Genomic DNA, 23,547 nt, shown 5'->3' with positions numbered 1-23,547 from the left:
AACTGTCTTGTCTGTCATTATAAAAAAGAAATGTAAATAAAAACAAAGGGAGATAACTCAACAATTATTCATACTTATTAGATTTATGTTGCAATGCTGACTCATAAGTTGCTTAAAAATAATTTTCTTTATAAAAATAAAACTACTTGATCAATTTATGTGATTTTTGGAATATGACATTTCCGTTCTGCAATGGGTATGAACATTTCTGTATTTTTGTCTTTTTTTTTATAATTAGGTTGAATTCTAAATAAAAACAGTTTTCTTAACAAAAATTGCACAATTAAATCTGTCTCATCAGTTGCATAAATTAAGTATTGGTTTGTGTTCTAAAAAAACAAAAATATTTGTATTTCAGGAAGATTTTAATATTTAATTCTGCTCAATATTTCATTTTTTATTAGTTAAAATAAAAGAAATGAGAAGTCCTTCTACTAACACTGATAACACCAAAAGCAAACTAAATTTAATCAAAGATAATTTGATATTTAGCAGCTTCTCACATTTTCAACATGGCTGCTACAAACGAAATGCAATCTTGTATTAATTTGTCTTTTATCGTTTTTTTTTTTAAATTTTCTGTTTGTCCAATGCTTCTGAATGTCAACTATTCGTTATGCCAGTAGAAGATCAAAGATTCTATTATTCTACTTTAATAAAATTGAAAAAAAAAGAAGAAAATGCTGTCATCAATATGATTTCAATTAATCTAGTTTCAATTATTTACAATTATTTACATTAGAGTTATTTTTAACATAATTAGCTAATTAGTTTTCATAAATATATTTTTCTACAGGGTGGAACGATAAAATTGTCGCCATAAAGAAAACAACACTACAGCTTTATTTAAAAACTTTTATTCAAGAAATCAATTCAGGTAACTTCATTATGTAATAGAGCTGTAATCTATTTAATGTAGCAGCCTTCAGCCTCAATCACCGCCTCGACATGGGTCTGGAACTGGGAGCATACCTTTTTCACAAGCGTTGGTGGGATCCCGGGGTATGGCAGTGATCATGTTGGTGATATTCCTGACGTATGATCAAATGAAAAAGTCCAGTGGGTTCAGGTCAGGGGAGGAGGGTACAAAGTCGTAGCATTTCTTCTGAAGCCAAGCCTAGGTCTCTTTGGACATATGGGCTAGCGCTGAGTCTTGCTACCACACTCAGGATCTGTCAGCAGCCACCTGATTGCACCAGGGGATCACCCCACTCTACAGCACATCCAGGCATACTTTCGTGTTGTCTTTTAAGCCGACTTTGAAGATGTGAGGTGGCCTGATGTGAGCCTCACTTGAAACCATACCAAAAACCATAACTATGGCCTGAAATTTTGTGTTCATCATCCTGTTATCTGGATTTGTATTTTGAGGGTGTTGGTAATGATCCTGTTGTCATAACTTGGATTGGTAGAGAGTGGCACATTTCTGATCCCACTCGTTGAACATTATGTCACTTTCAAACATGATAGAAGGCTCCTATCGTTCTTGAGATTTGTACACAACCGGCCAATTAGTAGATGGCCTGCAACAAAAAAAGAAAACCGGTTTTCATCAAACGGAAATGGAATCATGTTGTCTTTTTTATGGCGATAATTTTATTATTCCACCCTGTATTAGAAAGAATTTCTGTAATAAATTTCAAAAAGTAAATCTTTCTTGCCAGTAAATTACAAATGCGAGAAGATAATGAGAAGATAATACAAAGTAAAAATTACTAATGTAAAAATTACTAATGTGAAAATTACTAATGTACAAATTACTAATGTACAAATTACTAATGTACAAATTACTAATGTAAAAATTACTAATGTAAAAATTACTAATGTAAAAATTACTAATGTACAAATTACTAATGTAAAAATTACTAATGTAAAAATTACTAATGTACAAATTACTAATGTAAAAATTACTAATGTAAAAATTACTAATGTAAAAATTACTAATGTAAAAATTACTAATGTAAAAATTACTAATGTAAAAATTACTAATGTAAAAATTACTAATGTAAAAATTACTAATGTAAAAATTACTAATGTAAAAATTACTAATGTAAAAATTACTAATGTACAAATTACTAATGTAAAAATTACTAATGTAAAAATTACTAATGTAAAAATTACTAATGTAAAAATTACTAATGTAAAAATTACTAATGTAAAAATTACTAATGTAAAAATTACTAATGTACAAATTACTAATGTAAAAATTACTAATGTAAAAATTACTAATGTACAAATTACTAATGTAAAAATTACTAATGTAAAAATTACTAATGTAAAAATTACTAATGTACAAATTACTAATGTAAAAATTACTAATGTAAAAATTACTAATGTAAAAATTACTAATGTAAAAATTACTAATGTACAAATTACTAATGTAAAAATTACTAATGTAAAAATTACTAATGTACAAATTACTAATGTAAAAATTACTAATGTAAAAATTACTAATGTAAAAATTACTAATGTACAAATTACTAATGTAAAAATTACTAATGTAAAAATTACTAATGTACAAATTACTAATGTAAAAATTACTAATGTAAAAATTACTAATGTGAAAATTACTAATGTGAAAATTACTAATGTGAAAATTACTAATGTGAAAATTACTAATGTAAAAATTACTAATGTAAAAATTACTAATGTAAAAATTACTAATGTAAAAATTACTAATGTGAAAATTACTAATGTGAAAATTACTAATGTACAAATTACTAATGTACAAATTACTAATGTAAAAATTACTAATGTGAAAATTACTAATGTAAAAATTACTAATGTAAAAATTACTAATGTAAAAATTACTAATGTAAAAATTACTAATGTAAAAATTACTAATGTGAAAATTACTAATGTGAAAATTACTAATGTGAAAATTACTAATGTAAAAATTACTAATGTAAAAATTACTAATGTACAAATTACTAATGTAAAAATTACTAATGTAAAAATTACTAATGTAAAAATTACTAATGTAAAAATTACTAATGTAAAAATTACTAATGTAAAAATTACTAATGTGAAAATTACTAATGTGAAAATTACTAATGTGAAAATTACTAATGTAAAAATTACTAATGTAAAAATTACTAATGTAAAAATTACTAATGTAAAAATTACTAATGTAAAAATTACTAATGTAAAAATTACTAATGTAAAAATTACTAATGTAAAAATTACTAATGTAAAAATTACTAATGTAAAAATTACTAATGTAAATATTACTAATGTAAAAATTACTAATGTAAAAATTACTAATGTAAAAATTACTAATGTAAAAATTACTAATGTAAAAATTACTAATGTAAAAATTACTAATGTAAAAATTACTAATGTAAAAATTACTAATGTGAAAATTACTAATGTACAAATTACTAATGTACAAATTACTAATGTAAAAATTACTAATGTAAAAATTACTAATGTAAAAATTACTAATGTAAAAATTACTAATGAAAAAATTACTAATGTAAAAATTACTAATGTAAAAATTACTAATGTAAAAATTACTAATGTGAAAATTACTAATGTGAAAATTACTAATGTGAAAATTACTAATGTGAAAATTACTAATGTGAAAATTACTAATGTAAAAATTACTAACGTAAAAATTACTAACGTAAAAATTACTAACGTAAAAATTACTAATGTAAAAATTACTAATGTGAAAATTACTAATGTGAAGAACAACATTTGATAAGTGTGTTCCATGTTTTAGAATTCCATTAATTATTTTGCTGTTTAGAAAATTCACATTTTATTAAAAATAATTTTATTTTCAGCATCATCAAAGAAAAAAAAAGTAAATCTTTCTTGCCAGTAAATTACAAATGCGAGAAGATAATGAGAAGATAATACAAAGTAAAAATTACTAACGTAAAAATTACTAACGTAAAAATTACTAATGTAAAAATTACTAATGTGAAAATTACTAATGTGAAGAACAACATTTGATAAGTGTGTTCCATGTTTTAGAATTCCATTAATTATTTTGCTGTTTAGAAAATTCACATTTTATTAAAAATAATTTTATTTTCAGCATCATCAAAGAAAAAAAAAGTAAATCTTTCTTGCCAGTAAATTACAAATGCGAGAAGATAATGAGAAGATAATACAAAGTAAAAATTACTAATGTGAAAATTACTAATGTAAAAATTACTAATGTAAAAATTACTAATGTAAAAATTACTAATGTGAAGAACAACATTTGATAAGTGTGTTCCATGTTTTAGAATTCCATTAATTATTTTGCTGTTTAGAAAATTCACATTTTATTAAAAATAATTTTATTTTCAGCATCATCAAAGAAAAAAAAGAAAGTAAATCTTTTTGCCAGTAAATTACAAATACTTGGAAAGACTGCCCCACATAAAGTTAATAATAATGTGATTTGACCTAATTAAAGTGATTTCTTTTTTAAAGTAACTTGTATTAGTATAAACAAGACTAAAATAGATATCACTGACTGGCCTTGTTTAAAGTGTCAATCTTGTTTATATTGTGGGTTATTTTGATAAAATCTGAATGTAAACAAATTCTAACTTTTTCTCTCTGCACAATTCTTTGTATTGTTATATTAAAAATAGTTTTTCAAGCTTACTTCAAATTAGGTCACTATTTTCAGTAGCAAACGATTAATTTTTTTTTAACATGAGCAAAATATTGGTGCTTTTCAAACTTGCATGCATTTTTTTTTCAAACTTGCATGTGTCTTGACGAAAAATATAGAAATTGTCTCATCTTAAAGAAAAAGAGACACTTGTCAATATGGTGAGATTAATATTTTTGATTTCTAAATTGTTTTTCACAAAACTTTAGTGAATTAAATGCTTAAAAATACAATAAAAAATCTTTTTATAGAGAAATATTCCATCTTTAATAATTTGTTGGTATCATATTACTACAATAATAAATCAAGGCAGATATTATATGACTCATACAGTACTATATAATATTAGTCCAGTATAATTTGAGGGTCTCATATGAAAGTGAATGTACCTGATATTTACACTCAACAGTTAAACAAAAGATCAAACTTAATTCACTGAATCCATGTCACAAACAGAAGGAACAGAAAGAAACAGAGGCTTCAGCCTGTAATATGGTAGTAGTTACTAAAGTTAACTATCCTAAAATTAGATCCATTCTTTATATATATATATATATATATATATATATATATATATATATATATATATATATATATAGAGAGAGAGAGAGAGAGAGAGAGAGAGAGAGAGAGAGAGAGCGAGAGCGATTAGACAAAAAAATGTTAAGGTTCAAAAATTGGTAAAAAACTTATCACTGAATCATACTGAAAAGAAAAACGAAAATATGTGTTAAGAGGCCAAAAAAGTAAAGAATAATAAAATATAGGCAGTTATGTTTTAGCAGATAAAGAACAGATAAGAGTGAATGTATTTTTCTGTTAAAATCTTCTGGGGTTTTTTTACCAGATGTCTTATTGAGCTTTGGAAGAAATTAGTGGCATCTTGAAGTCTGGTTAACTTGAAGTCTGGTTAACTTGAAGTCTGGTGACTCAAAATTAATTTAAAGTTTTTCTTTCTTCTTTCATATACCATAGTGTTTCCGAGTTTCTCTTTTTCAACAATGCCTTTTTCAGTAAAGTGGTTTGATTTTTTAAAAGTTTCCCATGATGCTACAAGAAGAAAAAAAGGTTTTGCTATTTTTTTTGTTAGATGAAAATGATGTTTCCTGATTGACTGTACGCTATTTATTAGTTCAGTCACTTAAATCTTTGCAGTGAAACAAGTTGAGACAAACCTTTCTTTGCAAGTGTAAATGTCTTTTCTTTTCTTTTTTTTCTGGTGAGTGCAATTGCAGCTTTTGTATTCTTTTTGGCTGCTGTTGTTAAATACAGCCTGAGTTTCTTCGTTTGATCATCATTTTTGATTAACTTTTAAACCTTTTTCTTTGTTTGTTAAAATACTTTAAAGTTTCTTTGCTTCATGCTTTTTTGACATTTCTATAAGGGAGGTGACAGTCAGTGGTGGGATTCCAATTTTTTAAGAACAGGTTCTAAGAAAATGTTAATAAGAATAAAGAATCTACTATAATGTAGTTATGAATAAGGGTTTACGTAATTTTAACAACCGGTTCGCCGAACTCATATTTTAAACACCGGTTCGCATGAACTGGTGCTAACCGGCTGAATCCCATCACTGGTGACAGTGGTCTAGTGGTGAATGACACTGACTGATAATCTGGGTGTTCCAAGTTCAAATCCAGTTTGTTCCACAAAAATCACTTTCACTTAGAATGTTGGCAACCTTCTTGTGGTCCCTGCTGTAAGTATCCAATATCTTTCTAGAAATAATTCTGATTAGAAAAATATCAAGGAAACCAATGCCAACAACAGAATCTTTGAATTCACGATATGATGATAATGATGATGACCATTTATAAGAGCTGAGATTATCGGTGAGTGTTATTGTCAAGGGGGGGCATATATTATGTATACATGTGTCTTCTAGTGGTTAGATTGTATAAGAGTGTATATACATGTGTCATAGCCATCTATATGACATGTGTATATACATGTGTCATAGCCATCTATATGACGTGTATATACATGTGTCATAGCAATCTATATGACATGTGTATATACATGTGTCATAGCCATCTATATGACATGTGTATATACATGTGTAATAGCCATCTATATGACATGTGTATATACATGTGTCATAGCCATCTATATGACATGTGTATATACATGTGTTATAGACATCTAAATGACATGTGTATATACATGTCTCATAGCCATCTATATGACGTGTATATACATGTCTCATAGCCATCTATATGACGTGTATATACATGTGTCATAGCCATCCATATGACATGTGTATATACATGTGTCATAGCCATCTATATGACATGTGTATATACATGTGTCATAGCCATCTATATGACATGTGTATATACATGTCTCATAGCCATCTATATGACATGTGTATATACATGTGTCATAGCCATCTATATGACGTGTATATACATGTGTCATAGCCATCTATATGACATGTGTATATACATGTGTCATAGACATCTATATGACATGTGTATATACATGTGTCATAGCCATCTATATGACATGTGTATATACATGTGTCATAGACATCTATATGACATGTGTATATACATGTCTCATAGCCATCTATATGACGTGTATATACATGTCTCATAGCCATCTATATGACGTGTATATACATGTCTCATAGCCATCCATATGACATGTGTATATACATGTGTCATAGCCATCCATATGACATGTGTATATACATGTGTCATAGCCATCTATATGACATGTGTATATACATGTGTCATAGCCATCTATATGACATGTGTATATACATGTGTCATAGCCATCTATATGACATGTGTATATACATGTGTCATAGCCATCTATATGACATGTGTATATACATGTGTCATAGACATCTATATGACATGTTTATATACATGTCTCATAGCCATCTATATGACGTGTATATACATGTCTCATAGCCATCTATATGACGTGTATATACATGTCTCATAGCCATCTATATGACGTGTATATACATGTGTCATAGCCATCCATAAGACATGTGTATATACATGTGTCATAGCCATCAATATGACATGTGTATATACATGTGTCATAGCCATCTATATGACATGTGTATATACATGTGTCATAGCCATCTATATGACATGTGTATATACATGTCTCATAGCCATCTATATGACATGTGTATATACATGTGTCATAGCCATCTATATGACGTGTATATACATGTGTCATAGCCATCTATATGACATGTGTATATACATGTGTCATAGACATCTATATGACATGTGTATATACATGTGTCATAGCCATCTATATGACATGTGTATATACATGTGTCATAGACATCTATATGACATGTGTATATACATGTCTCATAGCCATCTATATGACGTGTATATACATGTCTCATAGCCATCTATATGACGTGTATATACATGTGTCATAGCCATCCATATGACATGTGTATATACATGTGTCATAGCCATCCATATGACATGTGTATATACATGTGTCATAGACATCTATATGACATGTGTATATACATGTCTCATAGCCATCTATATGACGTGTATATACATGTCTCATAGCCATCTATATGACGTGTATATACATGTCTCATAGCCATCTATATGACGTGTATATACATGTGTCATAGCCATCCATAAGACATGTGTATATACATGTGTCATAGCAATCCATATGACATGTGTATATACATGTGTGATAGCCATCTATATGACATGTGTATATACATGTCTCATAGCCATCTATATGACATGTGTATATACATGTGTCATAGCCATCTATATGACGTGTATATACATGTGTCATAGCCATCTATATGACATGTGTATATACATGTGTCATAGCCATCTATATGACATGTGTATATACATGTCTCATAGCCATCTATATGACGTGTATATACATGTCTCATAGCCATCTATATGACGTGTATATACATGTGTCATAGCCATCCATATGACATGTGTATATACATGTGTCATAGCCATCTATATGACATGTGTATATACATATTTTATAGCCATCTATATGACGTGTATATACATGTGTCATAGCCATCTATATGACATGTGTATATACATGTGTCATAGCCATCTATATGACATGTGTATATACATGTGTCATAGCCATCTATATGACATGTGTATATACATGTGTCATAGCCATCTATATGACATGTGTATATACATGTGTCATAGCCATCTATATGACATGTGTATATACATGTGTCATAGCCATCTATATGACATGTGTATATACATGTGTCATAGCCATCTATATGACATGTGTATATACATGTGTCATAGCCATCTATATGACATGTGTATATACATGTGTCATAGCCATCTATATGACGTGTATATACATGTGTCATAGCCATCTATATGACATGTGTATATACATGTGTCATAGCCATCTATATGACATGTGTATATACATGTGTCATAGCCATCTATATGACATGTGTATATACATGTGTCATAGCCATCTATATGACATGTGTATATACATGTGTCATAGCCATCTATATGACATGTGTATATACATGTGTCATATCCATCTATATGACATGTGTATATACATGTGTCATAGACATCTATATGACATGTGTATATACATGTCTCATAGCCATCTATATGACGTGTATATACATGTCTCATAGCCATCTATATGACATGTGTATATACATGTGTCATAGCCATCCATATGACATGTGTATATACATGTGTCATAGCCATCCATATGACATGTGTATATACATGTGTCATAGCCATCTATATGACATGTGTATATACATGTCTCATAGCCATCTATATGACATGTGTATATACATGTGTCATAGCCATCTATATGACGTGTATATACATGTGTCATAGCCTCTATATGACATGTGTATATACATGTGTCATAGCCATCTATATGACATGTGTATATACATGTGTCATAGCCATCTATATGACATGTGTATATACATGTGTCATAGACATCTATATGACATGTGTATATACATGTCTCATAGCCATCTATATGACGTGTATATGCATGTCTCATAGCCATCTATATGACGTGTATATACATGTGTCATAGCCATCCATATGACATGTGTATATACATGTGTCATAGCTATCCGTATGACATGTGTATATACATGCGTCATAGCCATCTATATGACATGTGTATATACATGTTTAATAGCCATCTATATGACGTGTATATACATGTGTCATAGCCATCTATATTACATGTGTATATACATGTGTCATAGCCATCTATATGACGTGTATATACATGTCTCATAGCCATCTATATGACGTGTATATACATATGTCATAGCCATCCATATGACATGTGTATATATACATGTGTCATAGCCATCCATATGACATGTGTATATACATGTGTCATAGCCATCTATATGACATGTGTATATACATATTTTATAGCCATCTATATGACGTGTATATACATGTGTCATAGCTATCTATATGACATGTGTATATACATGTGTCATAGCCATCTATATGACATGTGTATATACATGTGTCATAGCCATCTATATGACATGTGTATATACATGTGTCATAGCCATCTATATGACATGTGTATATACATGTGTCATAGCCATCTATATGACATGTGTATATACATGTGTCATAGCCATCTATATGACATGTGTATATACATGTGTCATAGCCATCTATATGACATGTGTATATACATGTGTCATAGCCATCTATATGACATGTGTATATACATGTGTCATAGCCATCTATATGACGTGTATATACATGTGTCATAGCCATCTATATGACATGTGTATATACATGTGTCATAGCCATCTATATGACATGTGTATATACATGTGTCATAGCCATCTATATGACATGTGTATATACATGTGTTATAGCCATCTATATGACGTGTATATACATGTGTCATAGACATCTATATGACATGTGTATATACATGTGTCATAGCCATCTATATGACATGTGTATATACATGTGTCATAGCCATCTATATGACATGTGTATATACATGTGTCATAGCCATCTATATGACATGTGTATATACATGTGTCATATCCATCTATATGACATGTGTATATACATGTGTCATAGACATCTATATGACATGTGTATATACATGTCTCATAGCCATCTATATGACGTGTATATACATGTCTCATAGCCATCTATATGACGTGTATATACATGTGTCATAGCCATCCATATGACATGTGTATATACATGTGTCATAGCCATCCATATGACATGTGTATATACATGTGTCATAGCCATCTATATGACATGTGTATATACATGTCTCATAGCCATCTATATGACATGTGTATATACATGTGTCATAGCCATCTATATGACGTGTATATACATGTGTCATAGCCTCTATATGACATGTGTATATACATGTGTCATAGCCATCTATATGACATGTGTATATACATGTGTCATAGCCATCTATATGACATGTGTATATACATGTGTCATAGACATCTATATGACATGTGTATATACATGTCTCATAGCCATCTCTATGACGTGTATATGCATGTCTCATAGCCATCTATATGACGTGTATATACATGTGTCATAGCCATCCATATGACATGTGTATATACATGTGTCATAGCTATCCATATGACATGTGTATATACATGTGTCATAGCCATCTATATGACATGTGTATATACATGTTTCATAGCCATCTATATGACGTGTATATACATGTGTCATAGCCATCTATATTACATGTGTATATACATGTGTCATAGCCATCTATATGACATGTGTATATACATGTTTTATAGCCATCTATATGACTTGTGTATATACATGTGTCATAGCCATCTATATGACTTGTGTATATACATGTGTCATAGCCATCTATATGACGTGTATATACATGTGTTCACCTTTGATCGTCTAATCCAGAGTTTGTCGTTGTGTTTATCTACATTTCAATACACTTCCTGACAGGACAAGAATATACATAAACACCTTTACAACACAAACGACGAATAATACTTATTTGGAGTTTCAACATCTGGTCAATCGGAAACATATCTATCCCATCTTTGGTCTTGTTTGACAAGAAGCTGCAATGGAAATTCTTCCCAAGAAATGACAGAGCCTCAGAATTTATTTTCAGCAACTTTTTATTCCAGAGTTTGTTTTTTTTTAAACGAAACTGACTTTGTTTGATAAAATTATGTTTGGCGTACTCATGAATTATTTTTTCTAAAGAATAAAATTGAATAAAGTTTATTTTTACAAGAATGTTCAGACATTTACCTAACAAATAAGCATAAAAATATATAGGAAAAACCACGTTTATTATTTTTAAAAAATTCAAATTATACATCGGGTATGAAGTTGACTTCCTTTTTTTTTCTTAAACGAAAGTGACTTTGTTTGATAAAATTGTGTTTGGCGTACTCATGGATTATTTTTTCTAAAAAATAAAATTGAATAAAATTTATTTTTACAATGATCTTTATACATTTGTCACACGAATAAACATGCTTATTTGCTAGGTAAATGTCTGAATATTCTTGTAAAAATAAACTGTATTTAATTTTATTCTTTAGAAAAAATAATTCATGAGTATGCTAAACACAATGTTATCAAACAAAGTCACTTTCGTTTAAAAAAAAAAAAGGAAGTCAACTTCATACCTGATGTATAATTTGGATTTTTTAAAAATAATAAACGTGGTTTTACCTATATATTTTTATGCTTATTTGCTAAGTAAATGTCTAAACATTCTTGTAAACATAAACTTTATTCAATTTTATTCTTAAAAAAATGATTCATGAGTACGCCAGAGATTTATCAAAAAAATTAGTTTTGTTTTAAAATCGAAAACACTGACTTTAACACCGTTGTTTGATATTAAAAATAATAAACACGGTTTTTAATATATAATTTCATGTTTATTCGCGAGATAAAAGTGTAAAAATAAGGGGGTTTTTTCTGTAGAAAGTTGTTTTTATGACGGAATGAAATTTGGCCCGTGGCATACTTTTTGGCGAGCTGGCGTCCTGGTGTGCCAAAAAAGAATTACCCCTAAACTACAAATTAATCGAATTGACTTTATCTAATATTTAAGGTTTGAATCAAATTTCAAACACTCAAATTATTTAGAGTGAAATATGTTGAGATATTACACAAAAAATACATAAAATAAAAATAACATCAAGAAAAAGAAATTGACACGTCTGCATGACAGTGCCATGTGTACTATTAAAAATTTCTATAAATTTTTATAGATAAATAAATAAAAACTTCTACATTAAAATTATATTTTGCTCTATTGACAAACCAAAATTATATTTTGATATATGTTTATACGATCTTACTGTGAAAAAAAAAAAAAATCTTTGTGTAAAAAAATATTCTTAGCTCTATAAATGTTTCATATTTTTAAAATTATATATTGCTACATTTTGCTAAAATTTTATTTTGATATATTTTTATACAATCTTATTGTGAAAAAAGTAAAAAATGAATAAAAAATAATTATACGTTGCTACATTTTATACAATCGTACAGAACACTCCCCCAAATAATTCTAAAAGCAATCGGCACTTCTGCATGACAGTGACATATTGGCAACAGAGACGAGTTATTGACCCCTGTTCTTCGAAAGAGAAATGACATCTAGCGGCCATATGTGAACCTCAAATATAAACAAGTGTTTACGATAACACAAAAATATATAACAAAATAAATAACACAAAAATATATGAAAATCGAAACATTAGAAAATATATCAAAATATAATTTTAATGTATTAATATAATTTCTTTTTAATTAGTGATTTAATGTATCAAAATATTTTAGTTGTGAATGTAGCAAAATAAAATTTTAAAAACAGGAAACATTTATAGTTTAAAAATAATTTTTGTTACAGAAAAATTGTTTTGTTTTTTAAAGTAAGATTGTCAAAATTTAAAAACATGAAACATTTATAGAGGTTTAAGAATATTTTTTTTTACACAAGAATAGTTTTTCTTTCACAGTAAATTTTTGTTTTTCAATGTAGCAAAATAGAATTTTAAAAACATAAAACATTTATAGAGGTTTAAGAATAATTTGTTTTTGTTTGTTTGTTTGTTTTTGTACAAAAAGATTGTATAAAAATGTAGCAAAATATAATTTTTTTTTGCATGCACTTTTAGAAAAGGAAGAGTTATCGACCCCTGTTCTTTGTCTGACAAGTGACATCTGTCAGCGGTTCTTGAAACTAAAATACACACATTCGCCTCATGTCACTAACATGCAGAAGTGCCAAAAATTCATTGTAGCTTTCTTTTTTTAATGTTTTGATTTATTGTCGGTTTGAGCGTCCTAAATTATGAGATGTAAAAAATGAACGAATCTCTTAGTAAAAGAGAATTGTCTCCCTCAGAACAATGACAAATTGTAAAACAGCACTGAAAAATGTTTATATACTCGTCACGGAACTGAAGTGTCTAAAAATTACGTAAATTGATCAATTTTTTTTTAATTAAGAAAAACAAATTTTATGATTTTTAGCGATTAAACAGTTGTAATTATTTTGAATACAAAATCTCGGTATTGAATTAAATTGTCGCCCTTGAATTTAAACATATTCTTCTAAAAAGAAATGGCTCTCATCTTGGGGAGGCCTCATGTTTTGACAAGCTTCTGGACTTTTACTCCTTTACTCCTGATCGTAAATGGAACACGTACATCAAATCTGTTGCCAAGGCCACTGGAAAAATGGTGGGATCCTTCTATCAATCCAGTAGATATCTCACTGCTGATGCAATTCACAATCTATATAAGAGCCAGGTACGTGCAAGGATGGAGTATTGTTGCCACATCTGGGCAGAAGCTGCTAGAAAGGACTTGTCCTGCCTTGATAGAGTTCAAAATAGACTTCGTAGCCTTCTCGTAGGAGATGTCCTTTTCTCTTCCCTGCAACCTCTATCTCACAGAAGAGATATTGCGTGTTTGTCTCTGCTTTATCGTTATTTTCATGGCAAGTGCTCAGCTCGACTGAGCTTCAATCTATGGTCCCCCCTCACCAATCTTTCACAAGAAACACTCGTCTAGCTGAAAACACAAGCAATAATTCCCTCCACTCTTTATCTATGCCGAAACCTAAACGTAGATTCCATGAACAAAGCTTCTTTCTTAGAACTGCATGCCTGTGGAATTGTCTTCCGTTTTCCTGCTTTCCAGCTGACTACAATATGGGTGTCTTTAAGTCCAACGTAAACAAGTTCTTGATGAGCCGTTCCACTTAAGTTAACAAATTTACCGAATTTCCATTACTAACGATTACTATATTGTCCAATTGACTACACTCTTAACCCTTATCCTCGAGTGGTCTCTGGGCCTTGATAAGTTGTTATGCCTATGTAAAAAAAAAGAAAAAGAATAACCGCTCACAGCCTCCGTATCACTTTCTCATAAAATTTGATTTTCTTAGTACCAAAAAAAAAATTGTTTTTGTAAATTTAAAAAAACACTTGATCAATTTACGTAATTTTTGGAATATGACATCTTCATTCCATGACGATTATGTACATCATAAAGATTTGTCTCTCTTTTTTGTTTTTTAAATAAATAAAATGAACATTAAAAGGAAATAAATAAAAGAAGGGTGTTTAGAATCATACTTTAAAAAAAATACATAGTTCCAAGTAAACAAAAGTTGTTTGAGAGGAATATGGGGTGCTTCTACACTATTAGGACGAAATTTTGTAGTCGATAAATGAAGCTTTCAGATAAAGAAAAAAAATGGTGTCTACTGATTTGTGTGTGTGTGTGTGTGTGTGTGTGTGTGTGTGTGTGTGTGTATAGAGTCGAAATTACCTGAATATTACTGCATTATTAAAAAAAAAAATTGGGGGTTTGTATTAGTATACACATAGATTCGAAAAAGTTGTCAAAAAACAAATATATAGCAAATAAATGTTATCAAAGGCAAGATAAGTTACTTTTCTACCTAACTGGATAATTTTGTTGTGTTTTTATATAATGTAACATGTTTACTTAGCTCAAAAAACATACAGTGTTTACCGATGTATTGGAAAATGTTAAATGGCACCGAACTCTCTGCTTGAACACGGTAAGTTTGGGAAAATGAGTTAAAAATAAAAAATATACAAAAATACTGTTAGAAACTCGCTCAATATATGTTACCATGACATAGGCTGACAAGACATATATTCGGTGGGTTTTTAATGGTATTTTGTATATTTTTTTAATTTTTAACTCATTTTCCCAAACTTACCGTGTTCAGCGGAAATTTCGGCGCCATTTTAAATTTTCCAATACATCGGTAATCACTGTTTTTCGAGCTGAATAAACATGTTATATTACATAAAAACACAAAAAATATCCAGTTAGGTAGAAAAGTAACTTATTTGCCTTTGATAACATTTATTTGTTTATATATTTGTTTTTTGACAACTTTTTCGAATCTATGTCTACAGTAATACAAACCCACAACTTTAATCGTGTTAACAGGTGAAAAACTGCGGCCATCTTGTTCAAATCGAAACGGAAAATTACCTTCCTTTTGAACTCTCCTGTGTCTTACGATCGTTTCCATAAAATTCTATTTTTATTTTCTTTAATAATTAATTTTCTACGGGTTTGTATTACTGTACACATAGATTCGAAAAAGTTGTCAAAAAACAAATATATAACAAATAAATGTTATCAAAGGCAAGATAAGTCACTTTTCTACCTAACTGGATATATTTTTCGTGTTTTTATTCAATGTAACATGTTTATTCAGCTCGAAAAGCATACAGTGTTTACCGTATTGGAAAATTCAAGATGGCGCCCGACTCTCTCTTTAACACGGTAAGTTCAGGAAAAGATGTTATAAATAATAAACTACACAAACTACTGTTAGAAATTCGCTCAATATATGTTACCGTGATATAAGTTGACATATATTCGGTGTTTTTTAAATAGTATTTTGTCTAGTTTATTATTTATAACACCTTTTCCCAAACTTACTATGTTAAAGAGAGTGTCGGGCGCCATTTTGAATTTTCCAATACATCGGTAAACACTGCATGTTTTTCGAGCTGAATAAACATGTTACATTGAATAAAAACTCAAAAAATGTATCCTGTTTCGTAGAAAAGTAACTTATCTTGCCTTTGATAATATTTATTTGTTATATATTTGTTTTTTGACAACTTTTTCGAATCTATGTGTACAGTAATACAAACCCGCCGTTTAACTGAATAAAATAAGATTTGGTGAAGATACAGAATAGTTATCCCCCCCCCAAAAAAAAACCCTCCACATATTAAAAATGGATATCTATCTAAATTTAGAAAGTTATTAACATGAGAACGGGTCCAGATTTGTTAACTATTCTGTACTTTCATCTAGGATTTAACCGGAGGAGGGGTGGGGTCATTCAACATTTTCAACTCTAAGAAAACTGCAACCTACTTGGACACCGGTCAATTTACTGAGTCTGAAACGTGGATAGTAGGGGAGTCAACGACTTTCTCCTCAAAAGTCACGGCGACCTGTGTGTCGTCATCCAATTTAATTTTGAAGTTGAGCAAAAAAATTGCTGACGACAAAAACAGAAATTCTTTTGCGGAAAACGTAAGGACTTTCTACTTTTTAACGACGAAAAACAAAATAATTCAGTTATTCCCAATAAATAAATAGCTTTTAGAAACAAGCAATAAAAGGTTTAGGATCAAAGCGTAGGATCTGTTGTTGTATCCATTAGTCAGGAGAAATCCTTCTAGACTGAGACATTAAAAATTGTCCTACTTTAGAGTTTTTTTTTTTGTTTTTTTTGTTTTTGTCACGTTTTATTTTCTTTTTTGAGGGAATGCATTTTCCCCTCACATTAAAAACAGGTGTTATACCCTTAATAAATCAACCTCCCCACGAGGGCCGAATGTAACACGGAGGGGGGGGGTAGATCACGAGCGAGACAAAGGCGTCTAAGGCATGAGACAACGTATAAAAATTGTCTGAATCAGACGGGTCACTCAGTATACCCCGGTAGAGAAAGGGCAGGCGAGTCAAATATCCTCCCATTCCGATGAGGAGGAGCGGCGGAGGAGCGCTCGCTCCTCTCCTGAAACTAGGAAGACATGTCCGAGGCGGAAAGGGGGGGGGGGCATCCTGCTTTGGAAAATCGAATAAAAATATCTAATCGCAGCCAGGACGACAAGGCCCTCGCAGGTGGGAAGAGAGAAGCAAATCAAACACAACAAATAAATGAAAACAAAATTAAATTTTAAATAATTTTTTGTTTATTACCTTTTTTGTTTATTTATTTTTTCCTTTTCTAAATGTTACATTTCATTCCTTCTTTTTGGCTAACTCTTTCTCCGTCGGCTTCGGGTGTTTGTGACTGTTATTCACCAATTTCGTGACAACCTTTCGGGTGTGACCTCCAGGGTCGGCATGATTCGTGTGCTGATCGGCTTCTTTTTTCGACCGACCTTTGCCACTGTGGCTGGAATGGACAAATTTCTCTTGGTTGATATTGTACTCGTCGAAATCATCCATGTACTCTTCGCTACCATCGACCTTCTTTGTGGATTTGCCCTCGGCCATTCTGGGGACTAAAAAAATAAAAAATAAAAATTTTATATATATATATATATATATATATATATATATATATATATATATATATATATATTTTAAATGACAAATCTAAGTTTAAAAGTAAGAGCAAACGAACCTTGAATAAAAATTTCCAACAAATCCTTCTCGACCAAAATAGCGTGCAGGAGAAGAGCGAATGCCAACTTGTTGATGTTGTCTGCTCAGCAAAAACGAATTCAAAATTGCCTTAGCTACACGTGACTAATTCGCTGAAAATCTATGGAAGACAAACCGTGCAGTAATTTCGGTTCTCATTTATTTATTTATCACCTCATGAATCTCGTGTGTCGGTGGGTTTGTGTTTTTCACCTCTACGTAACGTATACATAATTATTTCTTATTTACTATTAATTGAATATTTATTTGAATAAAAAGACAATAACCTAAAATAAAATGAATTTTTTAATAAGCTTATTGAAATTTTTTACAAAAAAAATTAATTAAAAATTATGAAATTAAATCCAATAGAAAGCATTTCGGTATATTTGTAAACGAGTCAGCAATTTTAATCTGTTGTGAATAGTTGATAAACTATGAAATTAGTTCGTGATTCCTTGAAATTTGAAAACCTTTAAACTATTGAATAGAAAGTCCTTCCTGGTTTTAAAATTTTTAGTAAACCTTCATTCAATTAAAAGATTGAAAGTTTTGGAAGCTTTTTACAACCAAACTATTTTTTATGAAACTCGCTCGAGACAAGGCATGAAGCCACTCGATGTAAGAAACTAACAAGAACGTAAGTTGATTATTGCAAAGACAGGAGAAGCCTACTGATCTTAGTCTTGAAAAGATCAAGGCTGTAGGCAAGAAAACAGTGAGCAGGAAGAGAGTTTCACAACCTTGCAGTCCTTGGAAAGAAGCTACTGGAATAGGAATTTACAATGAAGTATTAAAACTGTGAATTGATAGAGACTACTAGATCAACAAATCAAATGAGATGGAACAAAGAAAGCAGGGATTCTGAGGAACACATATCATTATAGCATTTGTAGAAAAGACAGATATTAGCAACATCAATGTCTGTGAGAGAGAAGTTGGGGCCAATCAAATTACAGATGTGTTTCTGCAATTCATCAAGAACCTTCAAATGGAACATAGATTCACCAGCACAAATATGGTAACAGTATTCCATACATGGTTCGATAGTAGATTTGTAGAGATAAAGAATAGCCTCGAGTGTGGGAAAATGTTTAGAGCGGTAGAGAGAACTTATTTCACAAGAATCAGAAAGAGCAATGGATTTAATATATGGACTCCAAGAAAGATTTGATGAGAAAGGAAGATTCAGAAATTTTAGAGTGGATTTCTCATTGAGAGCAGAGTCATCCATAAGAATCTCAGGAAGTAATTACAATTGAAGGACAACAGTTGAGTCCTAATAGGATTAACCAAAACAAGCCATTTCTTAGCCCAATCCATAATAGAATCCAAATCAACTAGATCAGTTGCATACTTCAACTGATCCAAGAAAGATGGGTGAGAAGCAATACCACAATAGAAGGTGATGTCATCAGTTTATTTTCTGAATAATAGTCTCTGGAAGGTCATTTATATAGAGAAGAAACAGTGTTGGCCCTAAAATAGAATCCTGAAGAAAATTGACATTGATAGGAAAAGAAAATGAAGATACTCCTAAAGAGTTACTCGCAAGCTCTGATCAGAAAGAAAAGACCAAACAATTTTAAGAACTTTATCATCAATACCATGACTTTGAAGTTATGTAGAAGACCAGGATGCTACACTCTATTGAATGCTTTTGAAATGTCAAGTGCAATGACCTTACTCTCGCCTGAATTATCCATAAACCGACAAATCCGTTTGGTCACAACAGTTAATACATAAGCTGTAGAACAAAATCATGAAAGCCATACTGAACATTACTAAAGAGGTCCAGACTTTCCAGAAAATGAACACGCCTGCTGTTGACCAACCTCTCAAAAACTTTGCCAACAGCAGAGAGAAGACTAACGGGGCGATATTTAGTTGGATCAGATCGATCATCAGCATTTTTAAAGATAGGGACAGCAGACGACTCCTTCCAACAAGAAGAGGAACAGAACTGAGACAAACAGAGGCTGAATAATTCAGAGAGAATAGAAGAAAGTTCATAAACCATAATAATTATAGTTATATAAAAACTTAGTTTCTTTAATAATTTCAAGTCTTTCCAAATCCTATTTATGAAAGAAAAATAATAATTTCTTAAAAATAGTAACAAAACACATAAACGGAATAGTTAAAAAAAGAAAAATGGGGAGGGGATGAAAAGAACTATCGAAAAAGTAGTTATTAATGTGTTTATGTTTGAGATACTTATTGAATTAAAATGCATTAGCGCCCTCTGTTAGCAGTCACATAGACTCTCAAAAATACGCAACACAAAATAAGTAATATTTACTTATTCATTGCTAACACATAGTTCTCTATCTTTGACCCTGGCAACATGTGTTCTTTCATTATTGTAATTGAAATCATAACTCCTTTTTATTGTTGTTTATTGCTTTGTCTATCAGAGTGTGCATTCCATCATATGTTCTCTAATCTCTTTTATGTGTATCTCCGAAAAACTGTTTATCGCTGGTGCATATTTCGGAATGAACATCTTCCATGTTATGGTATTAAAGCTTGAACAGGGTACTGTTCATATTCTGATTTTCACTATAATTCAAAAGTCCAGAGGCATAATGACCAAAAGCTTAGACACGGCCTCAAATAAACATCTGTTTTCGCTTAATAGCTCTGACAAGAAATGATGCAGATGCTAGAAATGTTTAGAGTTCCCACTAACAAATTGATGAACAATATAACTTGAAGATTTGTATGTATACTACAGATGATTCTTTCATGAGATTGGCTTCAAATTAATTTTCCTGTAAATCAAATGTCCCTATGTGATTACAAATGAAGTGTGCACCATGATAAGTAAGCTGATAAAAAACATTCTTAGAGTTTTTGTTCTATAACTATGCTAACTCAGGAGACTCGACGTTGCCCGGGATTGAATGATGATTAGTGAATACTACTTACAATACTATTTATTATCATCAAAATCGGTGAACTCGTTCATTTTTCAATCAAATCGATCGATTGCCTGCCGGGGACCCATCATGGGGCATCAGGAGGAAGCTTCACATGCCTTCCCGCAATAACTCAGCCCGCAATACATTGTAGTCTACATTGCACTGTAGAGAACCTACTGCTGATTTCATAAAATTATTTTTATATAATAGCTGGAATCAAAGTTTAAAATGCAAAAGTCAGGTATCATAGTGAAATTATGCTCTAAATAGAAACATTAATTTTGAATGCGCCATTATCTTATAGCAAATACTGTTGATTTTGTATACTGGATCCTTTTGTTTGTGCGGTAATAAAATTTCTCAAGTGCATTTGTAATGTTAGGCTGTATAAGAGTGTTAACTTTGGTCAAAATCAAACTATTACTTCTTTAATAAGATTTTTTCAATTATCAATTTTCAATACGTATCAAAAACATTCCAATACAGAACCTATCCAAGAACACCCCCAAACGCATAAAGTACATGTGTGTGAAATTTCCAAAAAATTGGCCAGTCATTTCGAATTCCATAAGGAACAAACTCTCTGTTTGTCTCACACATGCACAGACACACAAAGTACATTTTATATATAAGTACAAATATAACTGTACATAGTGATATATAACTTTGTAAAATGTGATTCCTCTGGATTCGAAATATTAACTTAGAATATTTGATATTCTAAGTTTCAAGTTTTATATAACACCCTTTTTGTTGGATTCCTTTTTCAACATGCTAAATAATGTTGTTATTGTGGATAATACAAGTTGAGAATATGAAGAGGAAAAAAGACAATGATGAAGCACCGGTATTAACATAGAGACAGTAGAATTATATTTATATATAAATTATACAGGTTCAACTATATTGAATGCCCAATGCAAAATAGAGCTTTATAAATAAACTTTATATAAATATTATAAAAAGTCTGCACAAATAAAATGCATGTGTCTAATGCGCATCACCAGGACTGACAAATACTGATAATAATGAAATTATCTGAAAAAAGTCACAAGTTTAGCAGCAAATGCGGTGGTTTCTTACAACTTATGAGACGAACTTGCAACAAGCACAGTAGCAGGAGTTAATTCTTGCGGCTCGAGATTTGAAATCCATTTTCTCCCTGGCTTATCCAATCACAAGCCAGCTCTCTATCACATGACCAAGTATATAAAAGGCAAAATCGGCAAACCCTCTTTCTCTTTCCTACCTGCTCTGCCTGGCAGTAGACCTCGCTTGGGGCCGTTAGCCCCAGGCCAATATGAGTACAACAAACCAACATTGCTATTGTCAAAACTTGTTTCCACGTGCGCTTCACACACATACTCTTTTCTACCACAAGACACTAACCCTTTGCCCCGTCTCTACTATTGGACACACGCTCCTACAACATGTACACACATTGAACACTTTTCTCTCTCTCTTTCAACAGACCTGTCGGATATCTAAACTACATCCCCACATCAGAAACTCTTTTCACAATTACTATAAGTACAAGGACGCACGAACACTGAACTCTCCTACTAACTCATTTCTCTCTTATACACGCTACTAATGAAGATGACAAAGTTGTTTATTAAATGTTAAAATGTAAGGAATAAATAAAAACATGCCCAGCAATAGTTTAGCTTGAAAGTCAATTTCTAAAAGCCGTTCAAATCTATCAGTATGTAAAATGGACCAAAGATGATGATAACGAATGTTAAATTTAAGAAGTTATATATTTAAATTATATATTTAATATATATATATATATATTTAAGTTATATATTTAATTCATATATTTAATTTATATATTTAAGTTATATATTTAAATGATATATTTAATTTGTATATTTAAATTATATATTTAAATTATATATTTAAATTATATATTTAATTTATATATTTAAATTATATATTTAATTAGTATGACCTGTATCCCAACATTGCCTAGTAAAATTAAGAAAACCAAGAATCTCAACGTCCAGATCCATTTCACGCAAAATGTTGATCCACAAAACTTAAAAAATATTTGTAAAAAGAACTATGCATTATGTTAAAATAAAAACAATTATTGAATCAGAAAACAATAAAAACGAATAGTTGATAAATGAGAAGTCCGTTTTCATAGCAATATGCAAATTAGCTGATTTTACATCATCGATTGCATACACATGATCAGTGTATTAGAAAACTATTGTTCTTCTATTGTATGAAGTTGAATTCAGGGTTTTAATCT

The 23,547-nt window shown here is 30.4% G+C and overlaps 1 protein-coding gene across 2 annotated transcripts; it reads right to left on the bottom strand.

Moving 5' to 3' along the window:
* Positions 1-841: 841 nt before the first annotated feature.
* On the bottom strand, positions 842-18,479 carry LOC145293136 (nuclear protein 1-like). Of its 2 annotated transcripts, XM_080139544.1 has the most exons (3): positions 18,344-18,479; positions 17,914-18,221; positions 842-1,523 (listed from the first exon to the last, which is right to left on the bottom strand). In XM_080139544.1, the coding sequence occupies exon 2, from the start codon at positions 18,211-18,213 to the stop codon at positions 17,956-17,958; it is 258 nt and encodes an 85-aa protein (XP_079995670.1). In that variant the 5' UTR covers positions 18,214-18,221; positions 18,344-18,479; the 3' UTR covers positions 842-1,523; positions 17,914-17,955. The 2 variants fall into 2 exon arrangements, with proteins under 2 accessions (XP_079995670.1, XP_079995668.1); XM_080139542.1 differs by lacking the exon at positions 842-1,523 and having other exon boundaries at positions 17,884-18,221.
* Positions 18,480-23,547: the final 5,068 nt, after the last annotated feature.

Source organism: Euprymna scolopes, chromosome 14 (genome assembly GCF_053919585.1).
Source record: "Euprymna scolopes isolate OS-2025 chromosome 14, ASM5391958v1, whole genome shotgun sequence".
Taxonomy (NCBI): domain Eukaryota; kingdom Metazoa; phylum Mollusca; class Cephalopoda; order Sepiida; family Sepiolidae; genus Euprymna; species Euprymna scolopes.
The sequence above is the reverse complement of the archived record's forward strand: the minus strand, read 5'-3'. Positions and strand labels throughout refer to the sequence as shown.